At 45.5% G+C, this 11,052-nt stretch overlaps 1 protein-coding gene across 1 annotated transcript; it reads left to right on the top strand.

The window, feature by feature from the left end:
- Nucleotides 1-6,900: 6,900 nt before the first annotated feature.
- On the top strand, nucleotides 6,901-7,128 carry LOC138988587 (translation machinery-associated protein 7-like). Its single transcript, XM_070374723.1, has one exon. It carries the CDS (start codon nucleotides 6,901-6,903, stop codon nucleotides 7,126-7,128), a length of 228 nt encoding a protein of 75 aa, XP_070230824.1.
- The last annotated feature ends 3,924 nt before the right edge of the window (nucleotides 7,129-11,052 follow it).

Here is an 11,052-nt window from a genome sequence, read left to right as displayed (position 1 = left end):
CAGGGAACTATATGCAATGTCTTTTAATAACCTATGATGGAAAAAAATCTAAAAAAGAATACATATACCCACGACTGATCATCTGAGCCCATACATATATAGACATATAACTGAATCATTTTGCTGTTCTTCTGAAACTAATACAACATTGTAAATCAACTCTACATCAATACAAATGTTAATTAAAATAAAAATTAAAACACTGCTATGAAAACAAAAACCAAAAAAAGCACAAGTGTATCCTGAGCATTTATTGTGTGTCAAGCTCTGTGCTAGGTATTAACAAGAACAAAAACATCTTTGTCTCCTCTTGGGGTTCTGGAGGTGAGATAAAGGAGATAGATGTTTTCTTTATTTTCTTTCGTTTTTTCTGTACTGAGACGTAGTTGCAGCATGTGGGATCTAATTTCCTGACCAGGGATTGAACCCCAGCCCCCTGATTTGGGAATGAAGAGTCTTAGCCACTGGACTACAAGGGAAGTCCCAGGAGATAGATATTGAATTCATTACACAAATAATTACATAGTTAATGATTACAATATGGGTCACATAGGAAAATGAAAGCTTGCAATGGTGGGAAATAGTATAGTTCGTGGGCTGTGATTCAGGAGGACTTCTGAGGAAGCCTATTAGTCAGAAGAGGCTGACGTTAGTCAGAAAAGGTCAAATTTCCCTGCAGTAACAAACAAGTTCAAAGTTCAGTAGTTCAACTCAACCGAAGTTTACTTCTCCCTCGTGTTACTCATTGTACATGAGCTGCAGGGGCTTAGCTGCACACAGTCATGCTAGGGTCCAGGTTGACCAGATATCCACCATCTTGCAGCTGCACCATCAGGAGGAAATCACTGTCTCATTTGCCATGGAGGGACAAGAGAGAGACAGGAGAAGCTTCTATGGGCTTTTTCATGCCTCCTCAGAAGTGACTGACATACAGAAGTGAAGTGTCATTTCCACTCACATTTTAATAGCCAGAAATAGTCAAGAGAGTCACCGAATTGAAGTTGTTTTTCATTCAAAAGATAGTGATCTCTAAAAATGTTTATCATAGGAGCTAAAAGATGGTGGGAATTAGAAAAAGAGAGGAGGACTGCTCTGGTGGTCCAGTGGATAAGAATCCGCCTGCCAATGCAGGGGACATGGGTTCAATCCCTGGTCCGGGAATTAAGATCCCACAATGCTGCAGAGTAACTAAGGCCGTGCACCACCACTACTGAGCCCACCCACTAGAACCTGAGTGCTGCAACTGTTGAAGCCTACATGCCCGAGAGCTGGTGCTCAGCAACAAGAAAGAAAGAAAGTGAAGTTACTCAGTCGTGTCTGACTCTTTACAACCCCATGGACTGTAGCCTACCAGGCTCCTCTGTCCATGGGATTTTCCAGGCAATAGTACTGGAGTAGATTGCCATTTCCTTCTCCAGGGGATCTTCCTGACCCAGGGATCAAACCCCGGTCTCCCACATTGTAGACAGACGCTTTACCGTCTGAGCCACCAGGGAAGTAGGACAAGAGAAGCAACAAGAGAAGCCCCACAACTAGAGAGTAGCTTCCACTTGCCTCAAATAGAGAAAGCCCACATGCGGCAATGAAGACAGCAGAGCCGAATAAATAAATAAGAAAAGAGAGGAAGGAAGTGCATTCCTGGTAAAACAAATAACACATTCAAAGACACCAGAAACAAAGAGACAATGGGTTGTTGTCCAGTCGCTAAGTTGTGTCTGATTCTTAGCAATCCCATAAACTGCAGCACACCAGGCTTTCCTGTCCTTCACTTATCTCCCAGAGTTTGCTCAAACTCATGTCCATTAAGTTGGTGATGTCATCCAGCCATCTCATCCTCTGTCCTCCCCTCCTCCTCTTGCCCTCAATCTTTCCTAGCATCAGGGTCTTTTCCAATGAGTCGGCTCTTTGTACCAGGTAGCCAAAGTATTGGAGCTTCAGCATCAGCCCTTCCAATGAATATTCAGGGTTGATTTCCTTCAGGAATTGACTGGTTTGATCTCCTTGCTGTCCAAGAGACTCTCGAGAGTCTTCTCCGGCACCACAATTCAAAAACATCAATTCTTTGGCACTCAGCCCTCGTTATGGTCCAACTCTCACATCCATACATGACGATTGGAAAAACCCCAGTTTTGACTCTACAGACTTTGACAATGGGGACATGGATTCAAAATTCTGACAGAAAACCATATTTCATCTAGATCACTATCTAGAGCCAAAATGTCAACCAAACATGAGGCGCAAGTAAAGACATTCCAAAACAAGGGCTCAAAAATGTTCTCTCTCGCGCCCTTATGTTTTTGGAAATTTACTGTGGGATGAACTCCACCAGGGCTTCCCAGGTGGCTCAGTGGTAAAGAATACGCTTGCCAATGCAGGAGATTCAGGAGACTTGGGTTTGATCCCTGGGTTGGGAAGGTCCCCTGGAGGAGGAAAAGCAACCCACTCCAGTATTCTTGCCTAGAGAATCCCCATGGAGAGAGGAGCCTGGTGGGCTACAGTCCACGGGGTCGCAAAGAGTGAGATACAACTGAGCACAGCACGGCAGCAGCAGTCTACAGCAACGGAAGCATAAACAAAGAAAAAGAGAAGACAGGAGAGTGAGGAAAGAATTCTGACTTAGGAAAGGGATAAAGAGGGTTCCTGGGGGCTTTTCCTGGTGATCCAGTGGTTAAGAAAATCTACCTTCCAATGCAGGGGATTCAGGTTCCATTCCTTGTGGGGGAACTAAGATCCCACCTGCCTTGGGGCAACTAAGTCCAAGCACCTACTACTCAGTCCAAGTACTCTGGAGCCCATGCTGGGAAACAAACATCCTTCAAGGAGCAACTAAGACCCAACACAAGCAAAAATAAATTAACTGATTGGGGGAAAAAACCCAGTTAAACAATAAAGAGAATTCCTAGGATCATGACAGGAAGAAATCCCCAACAAAAAGGACCCAGGAGGAAAACAGAATGCTATGTCTATATTAGGCTTCCCAGGTAGCACTAAAGGTAAAGAGCCTGCCTGCTAATGCAGGTGACATAAGAGACACGGATTCAATCCCTGAGTCGGGAAGATCCCCTGGAGAAGGGCATGGCAACCCACTCCAGTATTTTTGCCTGGAGAATCCCATGGGCAGAGAAGCCTGGGGGTGGGAGGACTACAGTCCATAGGGTCACAAAGAGGTGGACATCACTGAAGCGACTTAGCAGGCACACATTCACCTCTAGATTATTGGATGAATTTTATCATATGGAAAATTGAATTGAGATAAATTGCTAGAACTTCTAAGAAAGAGAACCAAAGAAAAAAAAAGGAAATTAACTCCAGTGGAGAAATTATATATCATAATAATTACACTTAAGGGTATCCTTCAAAAGGAAATTATATTTCCATAAAATCAATAAAAACAACTTGAATAAAATGGAGCTGTAACACTGAAAGAGAAAAAAAACAACTTGAGCCACCAAGACACCAGATGAATGCATGTCTCATATTCAATTGATGACTCAGTGATACCACCTGATGGCTGGGAGGCATCTCAAACTGAACTGGCCCTAAACTGAACTCCCAGAATTTAACTTTTGCCTTTTCTTATGTTCCATGACCTTCCCATCTCAGATTCCTGAAAAACAACCTAGCAAGATTTGGGGGCTCCTAATGGCCCACATGAACAGGCTCAGATCAACTTTGGGTTGACCCCGCCCACATTTTCCAGCCTGACCAATCAGAGTAGTCCATCCCCACCCACCCCACCCCCAACCCCGCGCTAAGAGATTGGTTAAATTATGACATGTGATCCTAGAACGGCCCATGAGATTCAGTACTGGGACTTCCGGTGGAACCCCAGAGCAATTGGATATCTCTTTCCAAATTGCTACTGAGTGGGAATAATGAATCTGTAGCACCAGGAAGAATCTCTGCCACCCAAAGGGGAGCTTGATGAGATGAAAGCTCAGCTGAGTCAAGAGAGAGTTGGATTTCTGGTGCTATCAGAGCTTCTTGATCCAGCCATGCCTGAAGTTAACCCAACTCCCAGATCCCCAGATTTTCAGCTACAGGAGTCAGTTCATTCCTAACCACAGCTTCCATGCTTGTTTGAGCTGTTTTTGAGTTGGCCTTAATTTTTTTTCTGGAACTTTCAGCTAAGCAAATCCCGATAAATACAGCCCCTACTCCGTGCCAGGAACTGCACTAAAGAGTTGACATGAGGGACTTCTCTGGTGGTCCAGTGGCTAAGACTCAGAGCTCCTAATGCAGGGAGCACAGGTTTGATTCCCTGGCCAGGGAACTAGAAAGAGGAGAGTGAAAAAGCAGCCTTAAAACTCAACATTCAAAAAACTAAGATCATGGCATCTGGTCCCATCACTTCATGGCAAATAGATGGGGAAAAGTGGAAACAGTGACAGATTTTATTTTCCTGGGCTCCAGAATCACTACGTACGGTGACTGCAGCCATGAAATTAAAAGATGCTTGCTCCTTTGGAGGACAAATCTATACAAACCTAGACAGCATATTAAAAAACAGCAACATCATTTTGCCGACAAAGATCCATATAGCCCAAGCTATGGTTTATTCCAGTAGTCAGAAATGGATGTGAGAGTTGGACCGTAAGGAAGGCTAGGTGTCAAAAGATCGATTCTTTCAAATTGTGGTGCTAGAGAAGACTCTTGAGAGTTCCTTAAATTGCAAAGAGATCAAACCAGTCAATCCTAAATGAAATTAACCTTGCATATTCACTGGAGGGACTGATGCAGAAGCTGAAGCTCCAATACTTTGGCCACGTGATGGGAAGAGTCGACTCACTGGAAAAGACACTGATGCTGGGAAAGACTGAAGGCAAGAGGAGAAAGGGGCAGCAGAGGATGAGATGTTTGGAAGGCATCATCGACTCAATGGACATGAGTTTGAGCAAAGTCCAGGAGATAGTGAAGGACAGTGAAGCCTGGAGTACTGCAGTTCATGGGGTCTCGAAGAGCTGGACACAACTTAGTGACTCAACAACAGTGACAGAGAACTAGATCCCACATGTCACAACTAAAGATCCCACTTGCTGCAACTAGGACCTGGTGTAGCCAAGTTAAAAAAAAAAGAGTTGACATGACCTATCTCAATGAACCCTGTGAGAGAGGGAATAATTAGGATTCCTATTTACTGATAAGGAAACTGAGGCTCACAGAAATGAATCCATCTGCTGATCGCTGGAGACAGAATTCCAACCCACGTCTGTCTGACCCCAAGTCTTGCTTCTCTGATCATGAGGAACAGTTGTCAGATTTGAAGATTCAAAGATAGACCATGGTATGATGAGGGGTGGAGAGGAGGGCAAGGGCCAGTTGCCAATGGCCTGGTTTGCTTGAGCTTTCTTTTTTCTCTTTTTAAATTGATGTATAGTTTATTTACAATGTTGGGTTAGCTTCAGATGTACAGAAAAGTGATTCAGTTATACATACATATATATCTTTTTTCCCCCCAGATGCTTTTTTTTTTTTAAACTATTTATATATACAGCTGCATGGACTTCCATGGTGGCTCAGAGGGTAAAGAATCTGCCTTCAATGCAGGAGACCCCTGGGTTAGATCTCTGGGTTGGGAAGATCCCCTGGAGGAGGGAAACCGCAACTCACTCCAGTATTCTTGCCTGGAGAATCCCATGGACAGAGGAGCCTGGAAGGCTATAATCTATGGGGTTGCAAAGAGTTGGACACGACTGAATGACTAATACACACACACATACAGGGTCTTATACATACAGGTCAGTTGAGGCATCCAGGATCTTTAGTTGCAGTATGTGGGATCTTGTTCCCTGACCAGGGATTGAACCCAGGCCCCCTGCAGTGAAAGCACTGAGTCTTAACTGTTGGACCACCAGGGAACTCCCCAGAATCGCATACTTTAAATGGGTGAATTGTGTGGTATGTGAATTATATCTCAATAAGGGTGTTAAAAATAAATAATGTCTGACATTTATCAAGTGGTTAAGCTCCGGGTTTGGGCAATGTGTTAGCTCTTTACACCAATAAGGGTGCTCGTATCACAAGATCACTGTGAGAACGAAAAAGACTTTCATGACTTCATTTTACAGACGAGGAGACTGAGGTCAGAGAGGTTAAGCAAGTCACACAGCAAAATGATGATCACACAGCAGAGGCCTGATATTTGAGGTCCACAGGTCCTCCCTTGCCCTGCCCCCAGCTTCACCCCCTCACCCCTGCTCTTTCCTTCCCTTTTGCCACAATTCTGCCCTACTGACATGATTTCTACTCACACAATCTTTCCAGCATCCAGATTTTTGCATATGCTGACTCAATCCTTCTGCCCAGCTGTTCTTTCCCTTCCCCTCCACAACCTAGTTTGTGAAATGAATGTCTAAGTGTGAAAAGGAAGAGAGAGAGAGAGAGAAGGTTCTGATTCCAAGTTTCAAGGCTCATTTGGAAGTGAGGGATGCATGGAGGGGTGCCCCTGTCCCCTCTGCCTCCAGGGGACTCAGTTCCCCCATCCACACCTGCAGCTTTTGGAGCCCTTGTTGCTTAGTAAGTCAGTCATATCCAACTCTTTAAGACCCCATGGACTCTAGCCAGCCAGGCTCCTCTGTCCAAGGGATTTCCCAGGCTAGCATACTGGAGTGGGTTGCCATTTCCTCCTCCAGGGGATCTTCCCTTCCCTTGGCCTGGGTTTAATCCTAGCAGTAACTGGGGACACATGTGTGGGAGGGTGTGGTCAGATTTTCCCCTGGGCAGCTCACAAGGTCCGAAGTGAGCAGGTAAGAAAAGCATGGCTCTGCCCAATTTGTGCCCAGCACCTGGGGACTAGGCGATTTCCCCCCTACCCCATCCCTACGAAGCTGCCTTCTCCTCCCCTCCTCCTCCCAACTCAAAGCCTCTTCTCAGAGCCTTTTAAAATCTTTAGCACTTCTGATGGCAGGGTCTGGGGAAGGGGCAGCAGGCACCATATTGGGCCGTAAAGGTGGCAAGAAGAAGCCCCTGAAGCAGCCCAGGAAGCAAGCCAAGGAGATGGACCAGGAAGATAAGACATTCAAGCAGAAACAGAAGGAAGAGCAGAAGAAACTGGAGGAGCTAAAAGCAAAGGCCTCGGGGAAAGGCCCTCTGGCCAGAGGTGAAATTAAGAAATTTGGCAAACAGTAAGCTGTTCCTTCGGAGAAGGCAATGGCACCCCACTCCAGTACTCTTGCCTGGAAAATCCCATGGATGGAGGAGCCTGGTAGGCTGCAGTCCATGGGGTCGCGGGGTCGGACATGACTGAGCTGCTTCACTTTCACTTTTCACTTTCATGCATTGGAGAAGGAAATGGCAACCCACTCCAGTGTTCTTACCTGGAGAATCCCAGGGACGGGGGAGCCTGGTGGGCTGCCTGCCATCTATGGGGTCCCAGAGTCGGACACAACCAAAGTGACTTAGCAGCAATAGTAGCAGCAAGCTGTTCCTGTGTCTGAGGCAACGAAGACCCTTATTTCCATTCCTGTTTAAACATCTGGATTCCCTGCCATAATATCTGTTGCCATCTGTAGCTAGAATGAAGTGTTGTCTGAGAACCTATTGTACATTTAAGAATAAACTTCGGTTAAAAAAAAAAAAAAAATTTTAATAAGGACATTGATACAATAGTACTATTCAGTCATAAAACGAAACGAAAAAAAAAAGCGAAACGAAGGGACTTCCCTGGTGGTTCAGTGGCTAAGGCTCCAGGCTCTGAGTGCAGGGGACCTGGGTTGGACCCCTGGTCAGGAAACTAGATCCCACATGTCTCAACTAAGACTTGGCCCAGAAAATAAATAAGAATATAAACATTAAAAAAAAAAAAAATTGTGCTCCTGACAGCACAGTTAGGCATTTCAAGTTCAAATACCTTCAGAGGCCAGGCTGGCAATAGAAATACCCAAAGCGACCCAGTAGAGTGACCTGGGGACATATATCCACCCATGGATTTCTCAGGCCAATGCTTTTTATGTATTTTTTTTTAATTTTTATTTTATACTGAAGTATAGCTGATTTGGGCTTCCTGGTGGTTCAGACTGTGAAGGATCTGTCTGCAATGGGGGAGATCTGGGTTCAATCCCTGGGTGAGGAAGATCCCCTGGAGAAGGGAACGGCTACGAACTCCAGTATTCTTGCCTGGAGAATTCCATGGACAGAGGGGCCTGGGGGGCTACAGTCCATGGGGTCGCAAAGAATCACAGACAACTGAGCAACTAACATTTCACTTTCATAGCTGATTTATAATGTTGTGGTAGTTTCAGGCGTATAGCAAAATGATTCAGTTATATCCATTCTTTTTCAGATTCTCTTCCCATACAGGTTATTACAGAATATTTCCTGTGCTATACAGTAGGTCCTTGTTGATTATCTATTTTATCTATAGTAGTGTGTATATATTAATCCCAAACTCCTAATTTATCCCCCCTCCTTTTTTTTTTTTGATTAATAAATTTTATTTTTTTTTATAGCAGTTTTAGTTTCACAGCAAAATTGAGCAGAAAGTACAGAGATTTCCCGTATACACCCAGAATCTCCCACCCCAAACCTCTCCCTCTATGGACATCCCACACAACAGTAGTGCATTTTGAACCACTGGTGAATCTACATGACCCATGAACACATCATTATCACCCAAAGTGCATAGTGATTTTTTTTTTTTTTTTGCTGCATCCCATAGCTTGTGGGATCTTACTTACCCGACTAAGGATTGAACCTACGACCTCTGCAATGGAAGCTCTTTGTTCTAACCACTGGACCCGACCAAGGAAGCCCCTCATTATACTTTTCTTAACTGGAATTTTTCTGTCAGGAAGAGTTGTTCCTTCTCCCTCATCTTAAAATAGACTCACTCGTGTATTTAAATCAGTTTGGACTTGTGGTTACTTATTCTTCAGGTTATAATTCAATTCTAATGCTGTCTAGTTTGTTCAAATTGTCCCAGCTTTGGCCAGCAGTTCTTTTCAGGCTGGCTCCTGTCCTTTTGCCTTTTTGATTTCTCCACTTCTGGCTCTAGAAGAGGCTCCAGTGTCCTTGTGGATTTTCTCTGCCCTAATCCTAGAAGCAGTCATTCCTCCAAGGAGCCCTGGTTCCTCCTCCTGGAAAGTGGCATTCAGAAACCAGTTCTGGATGCTGAGTGTATGCATTGCTTCTAGGGTGTCATTGCTTCTGGACACATGGCAGACAGAGCTAGGAAATCTGTATACACTCAAACCTATATTTAAAAAAATATAATCCTTTATTAAAAAATATAAACCTTTATTTAAAAAAATTTTTATTGGAGTATAGCTGCATTACAATGTTGTGTTAGTTTCTGCTGTACAGCAAAGTGAATCAGCTCTCTGTATACATATCTACTCCTTTTTGGATTTCCTTCCCATTGAGGTCACCACAGAGCATTAAGTAGAGTTCCCTGTGCTATACAGTCGGTTCTCATTAGTTATCTATTTTATACACAGTATCAATGGTGTATATATGTCAGTCTCAATCTCCCAATTCATCCCACCCACCCTTCCCCTGCCTTGGCATCGGTATGTTTGTTCTCTGCCTCTGTTTCTATTTCCACTTTGCAAATAGGTTCATCTCTAACTATTAAACATCTCATAATGATAACCCCATCTAGCAACACGGTGCTTATTTGCAACTTCCTCTCCAACAGTATGAAAACTGGTTGTCAGTATCTACAATCTATGTACTTATTTGTTCAATGCTAGTACATAGCTATTCCCAAATTAAGCTCTACCCCTGTGAGACACAAATTCATTCACCCGAGTACAGTGTTTCTATTCAGTTCAGACAGACGTTTGAATGGGAAACCTTGGAGCCAAGCAAACAAATCTTATAGTTGTGAGGCAGAGTTGGCCCTCTGACCTACAGTTTGAGACACCACCTCCTCCCCTCCTTGCGGAAACATGACTGCTCTGGTCGTGGGAAAGTTGTCAGTTTGCAGCTCCCTGCAGCCACATACAAGCCTCAGAACTGGTAGATGGGAGATAGAGATGGGGACTGGGAAGTCTTGCTGCAGCCCTCTGCCTCTTTGGATGGGTGGAAGTGTGAGGGGGCTGTGGGAGGCATTTTGCTCTTTTAGAGCCAAGGCTACAGCTCAGGGAGAATGGGTACAGATTGGGTGGAGCAGCCCCTGTGGGTGACGGCCCTGGCAGCAGAACTTGCTAGGCAGGTGTGCCAGCCCAGGCATGCATCAGGCGGGCAGGCTGTGGCAGGGGTGCCCTTCCCTGGGAAGAGACCAGGCATGGGTGGGGGGCAAGGCGTGGGGCGGGCTGGGTTGGTGGTGGTACGTGGGGCGGGTGGGGCCTGAGCTGTACCCCTTCTAATTCCTCCTCAGGGATACAGTGGTGCCCAGAAGCACCTGTGCATGCGTGCTGAGTCACTTCAATTGTGTCCGACCCTATGGACTGTAGCCCGCCAGGCTCCTCTGTCCATGGGATTCTCCAGGCAAAGAATACTGGAGTGGGCTGCCATGACTTCCTCCAGGGGATCTTCCTGACCCAGGGATCGAACTCACATCTCTTAAGTCTACCTGCATTGACAGATAGGTTCTTTCCCACTAGTGCCCTAGCCAACATTTATTGAACACTCACCTGTGTCTGGAAGCTCCGTTCCATGCCTTCCTCCTCAAGGGCATCTCTCAGAGTGGAAACTGTCATTATCCATTTTACAAAAGAGGCCACCAAGGCTCCGAGGAGAGTGTCACTTGTCTTGAGTCCTAGATTACAAAGTAACTGAGCCTGGCTCCAGTCTCCAAGCTCTTAATTTTTACTCAATGACTGGGGAGAAGCACAGACAGGGCCCCTGCCTTCCTGGAGCTGGGAGTCCAGGGCAGAGACATATGATGTACCATATGAATCAGTAAATAATGAAGGTCATTTCAGACGGTACCAACTGCAGTGTGAGACTGGGGAGGAGGGCGACACAGACGGGAAGGCCTCTCTGAGGAAGTGACTGCCTGGGAAGAGCTGGGGGCAGGGTGTTCTGGTCACGCTGATCCCCAAGTCCCAAGGTCTTGAAGACTGTGAGGATGTGGTCTGGGGCCGGGGCAGGGTGCGGGGGGGAGACAGT

The sequence above is a fragment of the Bos mutus genome, chromosome 7 (assembly GCF_027580195.1).
Source record: "Bos mutus isolate GX-2022 chromosome 7, NWIPB_WYAK_1.1, whole genome shotgun sequence".
Classification (NCBI taxonomy): Eukaryota; Metazoa; Chordata; class Mammalia; order Artiodactyla; family Bovidae; genus Bos; species Bos mutus.
Note: the sequence above shows the minus strand (reverse complement) of the source record. Positions and strands in the feature narration are given on the sequence as shown.